This window comes from Corvus cornix, chromosome 3 (genome assembly GCF_000738735.6).
Source record: "Corvus cornix cornix isolate S_Up_H32 chromosome 3, ASM73873v5, whole genome shotgun sequence".
Taxonomy (NCBI): Eukaryota; Metazoa; Chordata; class Aves; order Passeriformes; family Corvidae; genus Corvus; species Corvus cornix.
In genome coordinates, this window is record NC_047056.1 from 72,647,666 (window position 1) to 72,669,386 (window position 21,721).

Genomic DNA, 21,721 nt, shown 5'->3' on the forward strand with positions numbered 1-21,721 from the left:
GAGATAATGAAATAATTTGGGCTGTGGTGTCATTGACACGCAGATGATACACAGTTCTACTCTACTGTCAGACCAGGATGGTGCAGTCATTTTGAGCTTCCAGTGCCTGGCTGATATAGGGGGGTGATGGCAGTTTAATCCCTGGGAGACAGGTTCTGTGTTGGACAGGTAAAGGCAAGCACTCAGAAGATATCTTCTGTCCTTGTTTGTCAGTTCAACCTCTTCTGGAAGAGGCTGACAGTCTCACATTTCTCCAGGTTTGGGTCTGTGTTTTCAAATGGAAAGAGTGGCAATAAGTGCTATTTGTCATTAGTGTTTCAGTCAGAGGCAATAATTTCCACTGACGTAAACCGTGTCACACCAGTCCAGATCTTCTTCCAGAACATAGTACTGCTGTCTCATGTCCCTGGACAATGGCTGCACATGATTCACAGGTGTTTAATAAGGACTGAGAGCAATTAATACTACCTCAGCCATGCAGCTGCCACTGAGAAAATAAATAACAGAATATCTAGCACTGCCTAACTGGTTTAGAACAACATCCATTGCAATGTTAATGGGTCTGTATTTTGCAATCACAGCTGCGCAGGATAATTCTCTGCCTTTCAGCAGAGGTGATCCTGGTTGCACTGAGTCAATCCCCTAAGATCTTGTATTCTCAGCCATGGGATGTGAAAGTTCATTCACTTGTTGAATGATCTTTGATCCTACATCTAAATTCATTCTTATTGTCCAAGGAATGTCAGGTTTGTTGATCACCAGGCATGGTGAAAGGAAATGATGATGATATGTAATTGATGCTTTGTAGTACCAATCTATCTGGATTAAAATGCTTTGTATAGCATAATTTGTAAATAAATAGTTAATTTTACAGAGACATTTTAGAAAATAAATATAATCTTTCTTACCTGAATTCTAAACACCTTTTTTCAAATTTTGCTCAGCTTAAGTGCTCTGTACATTATTCATTGCAAAAATTTATACTATTTTTATAGCTCAGTGTGATAGTATGAACTAAAAAAATTTGCCATGGCCTCAAATCATATTGAACAGAGAGAGACTATTAGTATTAACTTAATGCCAAGGTTTTCTACTGTTTTGGAAACACTATTATAGTCATATTGCAGTGCATAATCTCAAAAGGTTTAGCAGCCATTTCTCTACAATTATATGGTTTCACCTGACATTTTCTCAATCTAAAAGGTAGTTGGAAGTGCTTGTTGTTACTTTGCTGACCTATACAAAAGTCAAAGTAAATAAATCAGCTGAACTAAATTGTATTTGCTACTACACTTAACTACAGTATAGCTCATCAATTCAAAACTGAAAGTATAATGTTCTATATTAAAATATTATATGCTAAAGTAATATTTAGAGGAAGACAATGAAAAATTATTAGAAAGACACAAATGTTGTATGATCTGATTTTTTTCATTAGAATGAAGAAAATATTTTTATCAGAGGAGAAAATAATTATATAATGTGCATGGTTCTTTCTACTGATGAGTGAAAGTGAACTGTATTTGCTATAAAGTAAGCAAAATGCAGGGGTTTCCAAATTTTTTTTTATACAACTTCAAATTCTTGTCAAACTTAAATTATTCCACAACTCAGACCTATGATTTAAGCTCTGATCTTTGACTGAATGACTATGGAACTATAGTGAACCTCCTGTACTTGTATACTTAGGTACTCGTGTAATGGTCAACTTTACATACACTTCTAAATTTTCTGTTGTTTTTTGAAAGACACAAATTAAGATATTAAAAATACCTCAGAAAAAAGGTCTATTACCATATAGATACTAGTTACGGCAATCAAAAATCAAAATAGAGTCTTGGTTTTAGTGTTTTATTGTTTGAAAATTACTTTAAAATGCCACAGTTGGTAACTTGCTTTTTTCCTTTTTTTTTTTTTTTTTCTTCTGTTAAAGGTGTTTGGAGGTGTAGGCTGTCGATTTGATTTTGGTATTGGAGAGTTTTGTTTTGATTTGTTGGGTTTTGCAACAGTTCCTCCCTTTAGAAAATATCCTCTAATATATACTTACATGGTTTCCAAGAGGGCATTTAATTCAAATTAATACCTGAAATTCAGGTAATCTCTACGCTTACGCACAAATTACCCATACAAGTTTGTACACACTCTTACAGTGTTCAGGGGACTACAGGATGATAGAAGTTCCCAATTTTACAATGGCATATCTGCAGAATGCAGTGTGCTAATGTTGGAAATATGTTTTCTTTCATTACCTGTCCCAGCTGCTGCTTTTCCCAGCCAAAATTAAAATTTCTGAGGTTACTCCATTAAAAAATGTGACACAAGAATACAGACTACATCACTGACTGTAGATTGTATAAAAGCTACTTGGGATATAAATCCCAAAACTTTTACTTCAATTTACCAAGAATGCCCATATTCTTTTGTTTCTTGTAGCCTGAGGAACAGGCTTTTCAACTTTAAAATCTTTTGAACTTGTCTCCCTCTGGAAAGAAATCACTAGGCTGAGATTTACTTTGGTATTGTTCCAAAACTACTATAAATTACTGTCCCAGATTCAAAGGCTTTTGATATTAAACTCTTAGGAATATTTTTGAAATCCAGAAAAACTGACATAACTGCATTTTTTTGAGAAAGTAAAGAAAAATACTTTAGTGAACACTAATTTAATAAAATTTGGAAAAGTAACCCAAACCACCATACCATGAAATATTATGGTAAAACAAGAAGGATCCTAAAACATTTTCATTTTTTCATGTGAAACTGTTGAAATTTGGTTTTGCACTGTTGGTAAGATAACAATTACAACAATGATTAAAATATTTACTTTCTACACATTCTGCTGACAAAGAAGCATCACAATATTCCAGTAATTATCAACTTCTTCCTGTAAGTCCTACCCATATAGGACAAGCTATATATTGCACTTTGCTCACATCAATTCTAAAAAGAAGCACTGTATGACATAATTAATGAAACTTATCCTAGTACAAATAGATCACAGAAGGACCTTGGAAAAGAACCTCTTATTAACATTTCTACTGACTCCATGTAAACAAATCGGGAACAGTTAAATCATATTTGAGAGAAGAAAAATCAGGATGATGTGTAACTGCATATGGAACAGCGCAACAGCTGTTTCAGCCTATCAGCTCTTGGCCCTTCCTTTCCTCTTGAGAAAGTTGTGGGACCACTGCATTAATAAAGCCAGGTTTGCAGATAACTTCTCCAGCCAATGCCACCCTCTCCAAAGAAACCCTGACCGGGATAGGCACAAGGACAACAATTTACAAGGGTGACAACAAGGAATGATTGATATGTCTGTGGCACTGCCTTCATCAATACTGTGAATTTCATCCTAATGTTTTCAGCAGTGCACGTGTAGTTTCTATCACACAGCTGACACTTACAGTAGTATCTAATTACTGTGTAAAAGTCGTAAGAAAATGGAAATAATCTCAGAGAAAACTTAAAAAAAAACCCCAACACACAAAATCAAAGGAAAGGTCAATAAATTCTCAAACTGAGAATTATCAATATATTATGCTGAATATTAATGGTCTTCAAGGTCAATGTTTTCCCTGGCCTATATGATAATAATATGAACTAAACAAAACTAAATGCGTGAAATGGACATAGAGCCATAATGCGTTGATGCACATCAATTAAAGAAAAAAAAGAAAAAAAAAAGACATAGTAATTGTTTTAAATGGCTTCTGTTTCTAACCTTGCTTATTCACTGCCCTCTGAGTACCTGTTAAAATAAGGGAGCAGGTCATTCAGCAGCAAAAGCAATTATAAAATGTAAATGACTGAGCATTTATTGTCAAGATTGGCTAGATAAAAAAGGTCTGATAATAACGTTTCCAAGTAGATGACATAATTAGATGTTTGTATCATAAACAATGGGAAATAATACGAGCCTTTAGCATTTTTAGAAAGGCTGCAATTATAGGTAAGCATTGTGACATAAATTTTATTAAAAAGTGACAATTAAATTCCCTCTCAGAAATTAGAAGGCACCATCTTGTGGTTGCTCTGCAGGAATGCAGTCAGGACAACCTCTGACCTACCATCTCCTCCTACCCCTTTGCACTGCGCCAACTGGAATGTCAGTATTCTACCATAGACAAGGACAGTGCTCTGTCATTCCCAGCACTTGCTCTGAAGGAAACAATGAGACTATGTACTATGCAAGACTAGAAGAGTTATCTAGTCCAAAATACACTCCAGGTTATCGCATTATCAAAACGTGTGTGAGGTAGAAAATTCAGAATTACTACCAATCATAGCAGAACCACATTTAATTTCTAATAAGTCTAAGATCAAATTGTACCATAACCTAAAGACTCTGCAGCTCATTAAAGCTGCATGAATTTTTGCGCCAGTTAAGACCAGAAACTCCTGTTCCTGCTATCCTTACATTACAAAAGCATGGTTTTAGCATTTTGCAGAAAGTATTCTAAATTATTGTAGGCAATTCATTTCAGGCAAGAGTCATCCAGATAAATTTGAGCCATCTCCAAAGACATAGTTAGTCTCATATATGGGTCACAGCTCAGCATTCAGAATTTCTTGTTAAATGGAATCTACAGTTGTAAGTAGAACAGTTTTATATGTAACACATGTATATTCCTAGCTACTGATCTCTGCTTTGGGCCCAGTCCCGCCAAGTGCTCAGTCATAGTGCCTTGTGAGATAAATTATCCACACTGATCTTTCTCAACTCAATTGTGCAGCTGAGCAGTGAATCATTTAACATGGAAATTTCAATAGCTTTTTTCTTCCCTGTAAATGTATGTGAAATATAAACAAGTATTAATGTAGTTATTGTTTTTATTGGTCTTATAATAAACTATAAATAAATATTTAAGAGAGGTTAATGTAATTGATGTTTATGTTATGATTTGATTGTATAACTCCAGAAATATTTTGTTGGTGTTACTGTTTCAGTATAAGATTTAATCTAGAATTTTTCACTATAGGAAGTGTATGACCTCATCTCTTAACAAATAGTTAAGGTATGTGTCTCATTTCACATTATTTGAAGTACTTAACAGTTCAAAATTAGTAAAATTTACATCTGTTATTTTTACACAAGCATATCTAGTTCCAACCTGCTGAAGGCTCAATGAGTTTGGAACAGCTAGAAATGATAGAATTTAAACCATATACAGCTGTTCTCACATTCATAATTTCTGGATTTTCTAGAAAATAGTAATTTAGGATACTTATTTGTCAGGCAAGCTAGCTTTAGTAAGCGTCAGTGACTGGCAGTCTAACTGTGATAACATCCAGGCTTATCTTTGCTTTTGAAAGATGTCAATAAAAGAGGAATTTCTATCTGTCTGGAAAGTGTTGTGGTGGCATAAAATCATCTATTTTCTTCACCAGAAAATCTCAGGAGTACCATATGGTTCCTTTGGACTTTTAAACACATCAGGGGCATAGATGTTCTGAACCACTTTGTTTACATGATGCAACATTTTTTATTTTAGCAAATAACACCATTTTGTCGGCTGCTTTTCTGAGCTTGATTCCTTTCAAGATTTCACTCCTCCAAAAAGGTTCACACCAGCCAATATCACTGTTTATGTGTAAGCTCCAAGAGCAGGGTGACATAAAAAATTCTAAAACCCATATCTATATTATACAGTTTCAATCTGTACTGCCTCCCTGCTGGAAGTACAACGAATATTTTGTACACATTAAAAAGCAAACACTCATGCCCACTTCTATCTCAGGATACTCTGTGCACTCAGCAGCTGAATTTATCTGATTCGTTTTGTTTCCTTGGCTCTTAATATGACCTTTGATCTTCCCTGTTTCCAAATACTGACAAACACTATGACAGAATGATACTCTGATTTCAAAGGGATGAAACCACAAATGTTACTAAAAATAAGTGCCTCCTCTCTCCCCATGGGTTATCCAAAGCAGGATTATTTGCATGGTTTACTCCTCTCAGCAGAGGATTTGTAGAGACTGGAGACAAATTATAGGATTTCTCATCTCTCTCCAGGCTGCTGTTACTCCCTGTCCTAGGCAAAGGGGATCTGCTACACTTGGAGAGATTGAAAGACGTTTTCTGAAGGTCTTTGGGTGCTGCAAGAAGAGTGGGTGAGGGGATGCTGGGGTAGGCCAAGTGTAGGGACACGAGCATCATCTTCCTCTTAAGTTCATTCAATAAATAAAATTGCACTGAAATTTCAATGGTCTGCTGATATCAGGGTATTGGGGAGTAGCAGTCAGGAGATGGAAGGTAAGTGATTGGAGGCAAGGAGGAGAGAGAGGAGAGAGGCCTGATTCAACTCAACTCAACTGCTTCACATTTATTCCTGACTTTTTAGATACCTAAATACTTGATGATGAAACATTTCTGGAACAAATGCTGTTGAAAGGTCACATTCCTCAAGTCACTGCTATCTCTATCCAACACGTATAAACAAACAAATGGAAAAAAGCAAAAACAAAAGAAAAAATAAATAAAAAACCACAAAACCAAAAAAAACCCAAACCAAACAAACATAAACACATTCTCCCCCACCAAAAGTGAAGGACTTAAGGAAACAAATCCTTAATTAGAAAATTTCTGTTTGCTTCCTCTCACAATTTCCAACATGCTGTTATTATCACATAAGATATGTATTTACACCCTATAAAATACTGAACTCATGTAACAAAATTATTATCAAAATCATCCTATTTTTCTAATTGAGTGCTTGCTAAAAATCCAGAAAAGTTAAACCAAATTTTACTGATTTTCATATGAGATCCATATCCATTTTAGGAATGGATAAAAATTATTGATATTTACACAGGTTTCTTAAGTAACCGGTATATTTTTCCTTACAAATTCATTTCAGAAACATAACATTCCAATAGTATGTTAACAGAAGGAATTACCCTGCAGTATTGTAAAGAAGAGGACCTAAAGGGTCCTTTAACAATTAAATGAATGTACCCATGTTCAAACAGTGTTTAGGACCTTGAAACCTCACACTGTCTTAGTGTGTGTTAGAAAAAAAAAATTAACAGTATATTTATAACAGGAAACTTGAGTACCAAAAGGTTGCCTCAAAAGAAGTGAAAACAAATAGTAAATTTTCTGAGTAATGATTCAAGTTATAAAAGCTCACTAGCATCATCTGGAAAAATACCAATATAAATATATCTTTTGGATTTACTACTGATTTTATTAAATTAAATTTATAAACATAAATTTAAAAAATGTCATAGGTCACAATCTCCTCAAAAGAAAAAAGAAAAAAAAAAGGCAAAAATAAAAAGACCTAGAAAAATCCAACTGTTTCTCTCAAGGTTTAAAATTCAGAATTTGCCATAGCAATAAAATACACTGTTTTAGTTTAGGTTTAGACATGGGCACATACATATAGAAAGATTTATTTAATTATTTTGCAAAAGTGATAATTTCAACTACAAATTTTTCAATATATTACTAGTCTTAGCACAATTACAGTATTCTGGTTGTATAAATTGCAAATACAGAACAAGTTAACAATAGGATTTTCAAAATTGGGTCAGTTTGAAATTACAGGACATCATATCAGTAGTAAACCCAGCAAAAAAAGAATCATGTAATCTTTTCCAGATGTTACCAGGACAACTTTGCAAGTATAAACTCCTATAAAGAACATTTCTATAGAGACATTTTTAGATTTTTGCGTTGAGCTACAGACAGTTTGTCTTTTAAAAATCAGAATTATCAGTAGAAGATTAATTTGTTTCCCATTACAGTTTCAGATTTCTTCTTCATCCATAAAATTAACTGCAGTGAACTTCCAGGAGTAAAAAGCTGTCTTTTTTCAGGCTTGAATAAGAGGAGAAATAGTCACTTGTCCTGAAATCTGGCTACAATTAAACACATTGAAGAAAAATTAAAAGCCGTAAATGTAAAACTTTGGATATTTTGCTGTCATCCTTTGTTATACAAATACTTTATTATAAGAATAAACACTAAACATCACTAAATGATTAAATAATTATTTAAATAAACCATAAATAAAAAATAAACTGGTAATAACAATATTTACCTTTTCCAACTGGGCATTTTTTTTTGATTTATACAAAAACTCCCCCACTGCCACAAAGACAGAAAGCACCAATCCTGCTGCCAGCACGATGAAGATTCCTCCAATATTTTGAACTCCCAAAGCACTGGCCTCTTTACTTTCCTCTTCTGGGCAGCCATTGCCTCTCCACCATTTCTCTTTCATCATGTGGAGCTTGCCTTCTTCCTGCAGCTGAAGAATTGCTATAGTGATCTTGTCTCTATATGGAGAACCTGAAGAGACCACAGGGAAGAAATATCACATGGAATTTATTACACGAAATGTTAGTTATTCCAAATAAGAATAAATAATATCTCATGAAAAACTATATCTTTAACAGCCATAATATTAATCAAAAAGCCATTTGATTCTCAACAAAGTCACACTGGTCACATAAATACAAACCCTCTTGCTCACACAAATATGTATCTATAAATCTTGAGCCAGCTGGTGTTGCCAGTAAGCCAGGCCACTTGATGCAACAATTCCTATCACATTTAGTCCCATGGTCTCAAATGTCTTCATGTCCAACTATTATATTCAGCCAAACAGTATTCTTCTTCCAATTTTTTCAATTATTTTTCTCAATAAGTGTTTAAATGTGCTTCAGTAGATTTTGTCCAATATACATAGATCTACAGGCTGTTGCTTCATATCTTGTTACTCTAAAGCTAATACAAGGTCTGATATTTAATGAACACTTTATCCTATTATTTTATGAAAAGAGGGAAAAATAATTTATGTTTCAGGACCAACCCACAAAAGTCTCTATTTGATATATTGTCAGGCACTTAAAATACCTTTCAACATGCACTTACTTATTAACAGTACCAGGTATCAATACATTCAGAAAAAATAGGGTTAAGTGTGTTTGGATAACAGGGAATTAAATTATTATATTTTGATGTATCTCTTTCTCATATTTCAGTATTTTAAAATGACACGATAATTTCGTAGCTTTTGAACATTTCAGTATTTCAAGAGGCAGTTCAAAGGCTGGTGTCATATCTTTGTATATAATCTGCTGTCTTTTTCTTTACATTGTGCATAAGGGCTTTTCAAATAGTATTTTAAAATCTACATTGATAATTGAATAATGGCAATGGAGAAAGCTTTTATTTTCTTAATGTTAGAGAGTAAATCATGTCAGTTAGAAGTGCTTTCTCTGTTAAGACTTGTGCAATGTTTAAGTAGAGAACAAAGCCATCATTTTTCTTGTCCTCCTTCGAAAACAGGAACAAAAGACTCTTCATTAAAGTGGTTAAGAAATCTCAGGAAAGAAAGAAAAAGAGTAGATGAAAAGGCATGGCATCCCCTCTTTCAGTTGATATGAATGCAATTCTAGAATTAAGACCGCCCCTTATCTTTCTATCATAATAATGTTACTTACTGGCTATAGTTTTTAGGGTTTCTTTCAGCTGAGTAATAAAATACATTTTCATTAACTTGTTAACATTTTAAAAAAATCCTCTGTATCAGCTAGGGAGATGCTGCCTGTTTAACTGTTTAATGTACTGTGATCAACTGTGAAGGAGCTGAAGAAATGCATGGATAGGATGTTTTATAGCCTTTAAACTGTTGGAAAACATAGATATTATTTTTTTTAATTTCTTTTAACTTATTCCATATTTCTTCAAATTCTTTTTACATACCTAGAACTTATCCTGAGAAGAAACCTTATAACAAAGAGCTGCTGTGCCAGTATAGAACATAGAAAGGACTGCTAATTACAAAAGCACCTTTTCCTTTATTCAAGAATAAAAAGTGGGAAGAGCCATCCTCAAAGTATTTAAATTGCAAGGACTTGTGCATTTATTGTCTATGTTTAGAAAATGATTATGTTCTGTGCTAGGAGGCAAACTGTGTTTGCACAGGACTATATAGGAAGCAGAAAGAAAGGAAAACAAACTCTTTTCTACTCTCTCGTGCATGCAAGGGCCTAAGCTACATCATTTCAGACCATCCTGATGATGCTGGAACTGCGCAAAACCCTATACTTGACACATTGCTTCAGTCAGATGGAAGAAAGAAAGTGATTAGTCCAGAAGAGCCTGGGGAAGTGTAAGTGCATTCTGTAATCTCTTGGGGATATTTTCAACATTGCACTGCATATCAATATTTAACAACAACAACTTAAATAACATTAGATTCAGAGAAATAGTCTTGGACCCAGTTTAAGCTGTCTTCTGATCTGACAGGCTGCTTTCTAATTAAACTGATTTGCATTTTGTTTCCACACTTTCTGTGGGCCTAAATATAGTGAGTACCATCTATTCTTCATGTATTATTTATATTTTTCTGGGGATCAGATTTGTTCACTTACAATTGTAGTCTGTTTGAAGCAGTTAAAAAATTAACTGAGGAATTCATAGACAGAACAATAAAGCATGGGCTAATACAGTCTAAAATTAGTTAAGTTTATGAGGGTTGCATTAGAAACACACAGCTAAGAGTGATTTAGTTCAACAGGATTTGTATTACTTTCTGTCGGTGGTTTGCAAAATTTTGCATAAATAGTTGTGGAATGGACATATTACAGGGCCTTTGGTGTCTCTACTGCAATGTTTATATTTGTTATACCTTATTATCCTGTCTAAGAAGTGATCCTGTCACAAGTAAGGATCAATGTGGAATGACCAACATTATATATTGCTGCTGTTAAATCAAGCATTTAAAAATTTATGCCCGTGAAAAAACGAGCACTGAATGCTGTAGTTCTATTCTATTTCTGAAAGACTTCAAATGTTGTAAGTTCATAGCTTTACATTTTGCAGCAAATACCAAGTACACCTAATAATCTGATACTTCAAAAAAAGGAATTTTTAATGCTGTTTATACTGATTCAAGTAGCTATTAAGAGAACAAAGGAAGCATATGAACAATATTATTTCCTCAGACTAGATTTTCTCTTAGCTTTTTTTCTCTTACAGACTGGACTGCAAGTCCCAGCAATGGAAAATCCACCGAGAAGCACCTGAAGTGGCTAAAAGTATCACAGTCTGATCTGTGGATTACAAAGGTAGCATAAAAAAAAGAAAAAACAATAAATAGAGAATATGGTCAAGGCCCCCATATTACACCCTGGATGTAACAGCTGTTTTCCCTGTAGAACTGAAAAATGTTAGCAAGTAAATGCAAAAGATTTCTGACATTTATGGGTAATTTTCGCTATTACTCTCATTACATGACTGAAAGATGACTTGAGCCCTGCCATGAGGTGTTGCAAGACGGCCAAGTCCTGTTTTTTATGTTTTTAAACCTAAAGTGTTTAATATAATTTTATTTAAATTCTCATTTAAGAGAATTTACTGTTCAAAACAAAAACAAAAAAGCCATGAAAAGAAAATAGAAACTTTAAGACTCACAAAAAATACATATGAATGAATTTGCAAAATACATATAGAATGAATAAGAGTGAAGTAATAAAGTGTAAGGAAAAAAAGAAAGAAAAACAAAAGAAACAGAGAATAAAATTCTTCAACATGAGGACATAGAAAGTTCACATCTCAACCTTCAATAGAAAGACAAAGCAGTTGAAAAATAAACAGTCTTGCAAGTCAGTACATGGAGAGAAGACAGGGAGGAGGCAGACAGGGATTTTTAAAACTCTCTTCCAAAATCAGGGGAAAAAATTGAATATATAATCTTCCATTGAGTGAAGAGAAAGGGAAAAGATCAGTGTGGAAATATCTGACTTTTTCTCCCCTCTTTTTTGTTTGTTTCTCCCACTTTTATTTCTCTATCAACTGATTATATATTACCATGACAAACTGGGACTGGAGACCTACAGAATAAAACCTATGCATTATTTACTGATCCTACTCCAGCTGCTTTTTGCAGGAATGAGAATTTCTGCCAGAAGAATTTTAAGTCCTTCTGTTATAGATTAGAAAAAACTTAGTACTTTCCTGCACAAGTTCAACAACCTCGAGAGGGGAAGCAATAACTTCTAAGTACAGTTACCTGCTTATGAAAATTTAAAATAAAAATGAAAATTTGCATAAAAGACCTTTTTCTAAAGCATCTCTACAAAACTAACAGTCTCCCAGAGTTACTGCAGAAGCTATGCATAGATATGTTTTCTGCCCTGAAGTCTCAGTATATAAAGATTTATGCACATTATGATATGTTTAAACATAAATTATGAACACATAAGCTTTTTATATTGAGACTTCACTGCATACAGATTAGTATTTTGAGATTCTGCTGATCTAGCTGGTCTTGAAAATGCTTCCTACTAGATTTTAACTTAGTAAAATCTCCTGCCTGGTTACTTTTAGTCTGTTTTACCCATTCTACCATAAGAAAGTAGTTGAAGCATATTTTTACCCTAAGTAAATCAAAAAGAAGAACAGCAGTCTGCTAACACTTTCAGTAAGAAAATTTTCAACCAGGAAATTTTTGGTTTCATCATGCCAGGTCCATTTTACCAAAAGGAATCACTATGAATTGCCTAGTATTTTAAAATATGCCCACAGGACACACTTGCATACTTCTGATTCGCTAGATAGTAAATTATATTCTGAATACACAGAGACCACTGTTAGCATATTTTATTCCTGATTTTTTTTTCTTTTTTTATAAATAACCCCAAGACCATTTTATTTATCTTGCAACATTATATCATACGCTGTGTGCTTGGCCTAAGCAAAAGACAAAGGTTCACATTCAGAACCTAGGTACAAAATTTAGATAATTTAGAACTTTTCTGAGTAATAAAGTATTTATTGGAAGGAGAAAACCACACTCAACAGGAGAGATATCTAGGTTTTGAAGCTGTATATGACTAGTATACATTGAACAAAACAACCAATTCAAGTTCTAGTTTTACCAGTTGAAAGGAAAAAGCACTAAACTCAGAATGGGAGAGTTCTGGCTTATTTGTTTTGAGTTTGTTTATTCAGCATGAACCCATTCCTGTTGTGGTTACACCAGACTGATCTATCTATCTTAAAGTTAGTTTGTGTAAATACAACCAACTGCAATCACAGTCTCATCCCAGTGTAAGCATACCTGAAATTTCCATAAGAATTCTAATTAACAGCATATATACTACTGGGAAAGGGTGAATCATTTAAGTTTTAGCCTAACAACATCTCTCTTATCCAATAGCTTAGCCCTATCAAGAACCACAGACTAAATGTTCTGCCACCAAACTGGTTGCGTGCTTAGTGATATCATATTTGAAAGTTTTGGTGTTTGTATTTTTCTATTATCTCTGCTCATCTGTTACTGTTGCTTTTACAAGACAAAATTTAGTTCCATCCTTTGGAATAGACATTCCTTCCTAGGAGATAACTGGTGACACGCTATGTGGAGTTCAGTTTCTTGCAAGTGTCATGCATACTGCAGCCATAGGCATGACAGAAACAATGTGGGAAGTATTTCATTTACACATAAATGTGGAGTAGATGTTTAGATTATGAGGAACCATGGAAAATTATTTCCTACAGCCTCATATATCACTGGGCCTAAAAACCTTCCAGGAATCTAGAGTATAGTCAGCACTCAGTAACAAAGACTGACAGTCACAGTTACAACATGCCACAGGAAAGTACTAGGTACTGGGTATAGGGGAAGTACTTTATCTCCACAGCAATATTTTTGTTTTAAAAGTTACAGCCACCTCAGCTCCCTAACCTTCTTTAACCTCTCCAACTGGGATGGGAAGGAAGCGACAGAAGGAAGGGTCAACATAGCTTGGTTCATTCTTCCTATCTGTGGGTTCTAAAATCGCCAAGAAATATATGAAGTGAGAAAAGGGATTCCCTCAGTTCCCAATCCCTCGCTCCCTTTTCAAAATCTACTTTTCTTGTGAAAAAAAAAATCAGTGTTTCTAGATTCTTGTTGTTAACCCAGACAGCTCATGCTACATTAGGATCATAATATTTTAATATCAGGCATGTTGTAAACAGTAAATATTTATTAAGTTGCAGTTACTGTAATGGAAAATCCTCAGTAGATGTTTACAGCAGTCTAAACTACCCCATATCTAAATTAAAACTGGAAACATTCAAAACAAAATCCAAACCAAAGCTGTTCACTATACCTTCACATATATATATAGTTAGATAGATAGATAGATATAGCTATAGATATTGATAGATATAGATATTTATATATATAGATAGATATCTATATCTGTATATACACATATATTTCATCTTCAAGCTACATGTATGGCTTGAAAAAGATAAGTTGCTGGTAAGTCAGGAAACACTTAAAATCAGTATTTTATGCTAAATGTAATCAAAACACTTTCTCTAATTTCTCTAATTGTTTTTACCTCTTCCCATACATAACCATTCGAAGCTCAGGCTAATTTCTGGTCATTTCTTTATAGAACCATCATTTAAAAGTTCATGATGGTATATAAAGCTGAAATGTAACCAAGATGGATGATGTAGCTGAGATTTATTACATATTAATTTCCCAGTCATAAGTATGCAAAATAATTGATAACAAAGTTAGATGAATATTCGGGAGTTGGAACTAGAGTAGCCATTCTCGTGTTCTTAAGTACTTATTGTTTTAGGACGGGGAAAGGGACATACTTAAAAATATTAATTTGCAACTAGCTTGAAACATCTCTCCTCCACAGTGAGTACATTATAAAACAAAACAAAACAAGATAATGGTTGCTTACGATGAATAATTTAAATAAGATATGATGATAACAGGTTTAATACAAAATATACACCATTTTTCTGTTTCTTTTTGTGGTACCAAAATTAATTGAACAGAATGAAGAAGGTGTTTGTGGATTTTTTTAACTATTGTAAATACTCAGATCATTATTAAATTATTGTATTAGCCAGTTAAACTCTATTCTATTTTTCCCTTTTTCCTGTTTTCAACATAGTTTAATTTTTTGAGTCCCTCCTTAAACTATCATTATAAACTGCTCTAAAGCACATCTCTTAGACAGATTAAAGAAATGAGTGTTAGTAACACTTTTCATAGACTATTCATGCATTTTGACATCACAGACAATTTGAAAAGATCATAATCATCATACACTATTATCTCTCTACCCCTGTTGAATTTCACAGCTGCAGAATGGGAAGATATCTTTGTTGAAACCTCTAGTGAGAAAATCAATGATATTATTTTTGCCACAGATAGAAGTATTCCATATTTATACAGTGCTTTCTTTTTTTTCAATTCGCCTTGCAAATCTGTGACACTCACATATGAATGGTTTGCAAATATAGCCTCCTCTGAAAGAAATATTTGTCTAACACTACCCAGCAATAAACACATGAATTAATGAAACCTAAAGAAGTTCTACAAGCATTTCTGGTATATGTGAAGATTTTGGTCAGGCAGATAAGATTACATTGAAAGACAAGAAAAGTGTAAGGTCATAACAAAACTGTCCAGACCTGAAAACCCATTTCACACTCTTGAAGAGCACCCCAATCCTTTGGCAAGCTAAAAGGGAAATTCTCTAAACAATTAATATCTTGCTATTAACTGTCTCATCATGAGTATGAAGTGAGGTATGAAGTGGACTTGGGTCCATCTAACTGCAAACCATGGAAACATCATGTGCTGGGATGTAATAAACCAATTTTTTTCTAATTGAGGGCAATGCATCAGGCCAGAGATATTTTAAAGTTGTAGATGAGTCTTTGTCAATGCAATCCATAGACCCATGGAATCACAGAATCATTAAGTTTGGACAAGACCTCCAAGATCATCAAGTCCAATCTTTGATGAAACACCAGCTTGTCAACTAAACCATAGCACAAAGTGCAACATCCAGCTGTTTCTTGAACACTTTCAGGGATGGTGACTCCACCACTTCTCTGGGCACCCCGTTTCAATGCTTGTCAACACTCACAGTGAAGAAATTCTTCTATATGTCCAACCTGAACCTCTCTTGGAGCAGCATGAGGCCATTTCCCCTTGTCCTGTTGCTAGTTACCTGGGAGAAAGGCTGACCTTCTTGAAGGTCTCCCCTAAGCCTCATTTTCTCCAGGCTAAGCAACCCCAGCTCCCTCAGTTGCTTTTCATATGACTTACTCCTAGACCACGTATATGACATATATGAATGTCATACATAATGGCCCCAGGCACAATAACATCAACATGAAGTTTTAATCATGTCTTTGCTTTGGTTACATATTTTTCGTAAATTCCTACTAGAAGAAGCTTCTCTAAGGCAGAGTCTGCTCACAACAACTACTGGATGTTAAGTGTTTTGACAATTCCTTGATATAAAACTCAGTCTCAGCATGCCTCCCAGATAGTGCTTCAATATGCTCATAATCCTGAGGCAACCATAAAAAACAGTTCTTTCATCAAATTTGTTAGGTACACATTCTTACATTTCAGAAATAATAAATTAACTGCTCAGGCAGTTGAAATTCTCAAATTGGTTTCAATACATGGCTTGACCTGCATAAAAATAAATAATTTGCACCTTTTTCTTTTTTTTTCCCCATTATGTTCAACTAATGAAGACAAATGCATTAATTTGTTTTAGTTACAGGAGGACTGAAGCTCAGCACTTTTATGCATGTATAAGTGATGAATATTACAGTTCAGATTGTATGAAGGATTACAGACTAAGGCAAGCAGAAGAAAAAGGTATTCTGTCTTGGTACATGGTTTCCTATTTATTTCTACAGAGACAGATTTGTTTATATGTCTCATCTCCAAGGACCAGTAAAAAATGTTCATAATATGTAATTTGTATGGTCTGAAGGTAATAAGTAGCTTCAAGAGAACTAGGGTGTCTTAACAATAAAACCAAATTATTGCCTAGAACTATTGTTATTACTTTTATTATTACTACAACTACTACTTTAGATCTTGGAAACTACAGGCAGGGGGAAAATGTTTGTATGTTAAGTATTTATATTCAAAGTGCCAAAAAAATTTGAAATTAAATAAGAGTGTATAATATATACATATACATAAAAAAATATGGACAGTTTTTAAGTAGATTACTGGATTGTGAGATGGAAATTTTTCTCCAGGAACAGTACTTTACAGCAGGTAACAAAGATGGCTCAGATACCCTCAGTGTCCCACACAATATCGGCAGGAAATAGCTACAGAGTCTGAAATCACGACAATGATTAAACTGACAGCCAGTGTTGACTGTTGGGTTTAGTACTTTACAGAAGAAATCTGGGAATACATTTGCAACAATGAAAATTTTAAACTTCTGAACTGTTCAGTATTTTCAGATATGTAGAATTTTTTTTCAGTTACATCAGCCAAGTGTATCGTTAACAACTTTGGGGACTAAATTTATATATAATTTACCTTTTATTCCTTTCACTTCTGAAACTGACTGTGTTTTGAAAGGTTTCTGTATCATTCATACCTGTGACTTTGCTGGTTTTACATAAATATATTTAATCACATATGTGTAAAAAGAATAGACCTTCTGTTTACCCACCGGAGTCAGACACAACAGAGTTACTGGAAGAGTAGAAGCAAATCTCATTAACTGTCTCTGTGGAGCCTAAGGTGTTCTTTTATTTCTTCAAACAAGGCAACATATAATTCTGATTTTAGAAAATTGCTTAATTAATGTTTAAGAGAAGTAACAAAAATATTTAAGAAAAAAAACCTGCCCATGTCTCCTAGAAAAAGGTGTCTAAAATTATGTTCTGCATTGATCACTGACTGCCAAACACATGCATTAGTTGAAATAAATGTGCCGGCAAGTCTCAGTCATCGTCCTCACTAGCATTGTTTTCTAGTCTTGCCTGAGATTTAAGGAAAGTTTTCAAAACGACTCTTCAAAACATGTCACTTTTTAAGTTTGGTGGAGGTGTGAAAAGAGAATTATGTCAGGAGACAAAAAGCAGACTTAGCTACTGTAAGGACTTAGCTTCAAAGAGTAAAGAATGTTTTAAAACTCCAAACAGTTACTTTTGAAAAGATCCATGGGATCCCTTTTTTTTCTTTCTTTTTTAAAAGTATTTAATACAAGCCAGTATTATCTCTTCTTGGGCCTCTCTTGCTACCGTAATGTTCTTTGATCCTTAACCTAGACCTCCAGGAGAAAAGAAAAAGAAGGAAAAAAAAGAAACACCAATGTGAAGGGGATGACGCTCAAGTTCTGCAAACTTTGACATAGAATGAATGGAAAATATTGGGAAAAAAACAGATTTAAACATATGGAAAAGTCACTTTGACATCTCCCCTCTGCACTGCATCTACTCATATCTGTTAAACTACTGTTTTATTCCTGCTACTGAGAGATACATTAGACCTTTTTGAAACCATCAGAAAGCACGAAAGTCTCTCAGGATTTTCTTCAGACTTGGCCTAACAGCTTGCTGTGCAGAAATCCCATTTTCTCTTCCACATCCATGTTTGCCTGCTATCACTTCTTCCTTCATACTATGAGTAGTTGTCTTCCAGCCTCATTAGCAGCTATGTAGATAAATATGAAGCAAAATAATTTTATGAAAAAAAAATATGCACTTTAGGTCACTATACCAGCTCATATAGCTGTCAGTTTTTGCAAACTGCAGCAGCCCTATGGCAGTTTGACATGAAAGTGAAATTTCAGTCTTACTTTTGTATTTACATATGTTAGAGACAGAAATGTTATGCCTAGGAGTCTTTGTTTTGCGGTTTTTTGTTTGTTTGTTTCATTTTGTTTTGATTTAATAAATGACCTGGTTCACAGAATCAGATCTATAAATCTTTGCTATCCCTGTTGTTTCTAATAGAATTAAATTAAAATTAGAGGAAAAGGCTGAAAATGTGCAGGAATGTTTGTGCACCTTTGCAGGACCAGTGAAGAGCACCATAGAATGGCGGCATCAAGCATGTAAAAGTCTCTTGTCAAACATTTCTTTAAGGAAAAAGTCTTTTCCTTCAAATCTGTCTCCAGAAAGCAGTTGGAAAAGCAAGGAAGAACTTCATCTTCTTACCAAGAAGAAAAAACTCTGTCACAACTGAACATTGGCAAGAATTGAAGTAATGTGATTGGTCTGATTACCTACAATAAAACATATTTGGAATACTAAGTAAGCTGAAGGCACTCAGTTATTCCAACTCAATAGTTTGGGAGCATCTAGTAACCTTCTCTAAGTGTAAAAGAAAAAAAAAAAAAAGACATAAGAAAAAGGAAAAAGAAAAAGACAAGGGACAAAAGGAAAAAGGAAAGAGAAAGAGAAAGAGAAGGAGAAAGAGGAAAAAAGAGAAAATAAACTGCATAAAAAGTGGTATCCAAGGAATAGAATAGAATATTTCAGTTTAAACTGACCTAAAAAATCATTTAGTCCAACTGCCTGACCAATCCAGGGCTGACCAAGTAAAAGTACATTGGTAAGGACATTGTTCAAATGTCTCTTAAACATTGATAGGCTTTGGGCATCAACCACCTCTTTAGAAAGCATGTTCCAGTGTTTGACTACCCTCTGGAGAAAGAAATGCTTCCTAATATCCAGCCTAAACCTCTCCTGGTGCAGCTTTGAACCATTCCCACACAACCTATTCAGACATGCTATTGCAAATATCAAAGCTCTGGTCTTTTAAAAGCTAGACAAAACATAGAGGACAACATCCTACATATCTATAGGATATTCACACATTTACAAGGCATTTACTCTTATTTTATCTGCTTTTTATTTTACAGGCAAGCCCCAAAAGTAAACTAAGTTTTAGATGATTACCAAAAAAACAGGTTGCAAAATCTGTCTGGAATAATAAATGCAGAAAGGAAGGAGGCTGACTGAAATCCAAAGGGAGAGTTAAGACTATTCTCTTCACTTGCTGTTGCATATTTAGGAAATGAATCATTTATTTGTTTGTATTTTTAATATATTAAATTGTAATATTTGAAATTACAAACATCTATTAAAAGATCTGTCTTCAGTAATTTATATTTCCCACTGTGCCTGATTTAAAATTTTCTATATTTGGAAACATGCCACTAAAAAAAGGCAGATAGTGAAATATTTTGTAAAATACCTGCATTAAGAACATGGTCAGGTGAGTTAAAAAATTTCAGTATTATAACATAAATTTTTACTGTGAACACTTCTTCCAGGTCACTCCCCGGAGACAGAACTGGCAATATAAATCAGCTGAATTTATACATGCTTACAGGATACAACATTATAATTGTTATACATTTGCTGATTAAACTATTTATTTGTTTAAATTCTCTTTGAATCCAACAGCCTTTCACTGAGGTAGGAACAACACTATTGTATTTAATTTATTAATGGATTGGGTAAATATAAATAATTAATGAAGTCATATTCCTAGAGAAGGCATCAAGTAGCAGATCATAAATTATTGTCTGAAACCCTTTTTTTTTTTGCAGTGAAATCTTTATTTTAAGTGAGTGGAGTGTAAAATACTCTTTTTAGATTCTACATCTGATAAAATTATATTAATTTTACTGTCTTCAAAATGCACATACGCCAAACAACATTTTAATTACATGCTACACAGCTGATTGAAATTCAAAAAATTACAAAAGAAAGGAAACTAACCCCACTCTTGGCTCTGATTTTACAAAAATAAAATTTAAAAATGTTAAGATTGGCTACATTATGCAAAAGTATATAAAGAAATTTCTACATTCAAGTGATGTGCACATTACATTAGTTGGCCAAAGAGATTTTTTTGGAATTCATGTGTGAGTGGGCACATTTTTGAGAATCTCTTAGAACAATGCACTGTGAAAAATATAATTTTTTGTGTGAGAGGTAAAAGTGTCCATTAAAAAAAGACATTTTATTTGATATTTCATTTGAATTTACAGAAAAGAGAACTTCACTTTAAAAGGCACCTCTGAATCAATAGAACATGAGAACCTTGAAGTTTTGTTTCATACTTTGAACTTAAGTGAACGTGATGATATCTGGGGCCTGCAGCCAATTCATCTCTCTTGGAAAGCTGTTCATTTTATTCTTATACTTTTCTTTTTGACATGTGAGGTATAACTTGCTTGTATCAAAGTACTTGCCAACTTTCTATTTTTAATTCATAAATATACCCTGTGCAGATCTATTTGATGCACTTATATGAATAAATTTTCATACCTGTGTCTGTGTTACTACTGCAAGTTATTGTAGCTTTGTATAATGGGTATTTATGTAAGACTTACCTTGGCAATGAAATGCTGGACATGTTGACCCCAAAATATATCATTTAACAACATTCATATTCTGAGAGATGTATTTTGTCCCCATGCACAGTGAAGAGTCTCTATATAGTCAGGGGAGTGCACTTTTTATTTTTTAACAATTTTTGAGTTAACAATTAGCTTTCAAGGATCTGAATGTTAAACTCTTTCTAGCATTTTTCAGGGCATCTTGGTAATCCATCAATATGGAAGAGCCAGTGATACAAAAAGTGATATGCTCTAGAAGAAGGAGTCATATCTTGATCACAAGTGAAAAGTTAATCAAAAAACCTTGTACAAGTGAAGAGAATTGTGTAAGAGATTCAAAGATTCTTCTTATTATATTTTGCAACTGAGGCATTATTAATATTAATAGCAGAATTTGATTGTATTAACTTCACAGGAATAAGGGATAAAGAAATGCATATTTCACCTTTTTCTCAAACTTTCTTTTGCCTCACCATTATCAGGTGTTACAGGAACATCACTGCTACACCACTGAAGCCCCCTCTTAGCCTGATTCTGCAATTTTCTGCAG

The 21,721-nt window shown here is 33.8% G+C and overlaps 1 protein-coding gene across 5 annotated transcripts in view; it reads right to left on the reverse strand.

Annotated features, from left to right (window-relative positions):
* GRIK2 (glutamate ionotropic receptor kainate type subunit 2) overlaps positions 1–21,721 on the reverse strand; it is a 366,191-nt gene that overhangs the window by 11,414 nt on the left and 333,056 nt on the right. For 4 of the 5 annotated variants that reach the window (XM_039568102.1, XM_039568100.1, XM_010403513.3 and 1 more), the window contains one exon: positions 8,052–8,302. In XM_039568102.1, coding sequence (XP_039424036.1) covers positions 8,052–8,302 — 251 coding nt within the window. Of the gene's footprint in view, position 1; positions 7,870–8,051; positions 8,303–21,721 lie in introns of those variants that run through there. The other variant, XM_039568103.1, reaches the window with a different exon arrangement.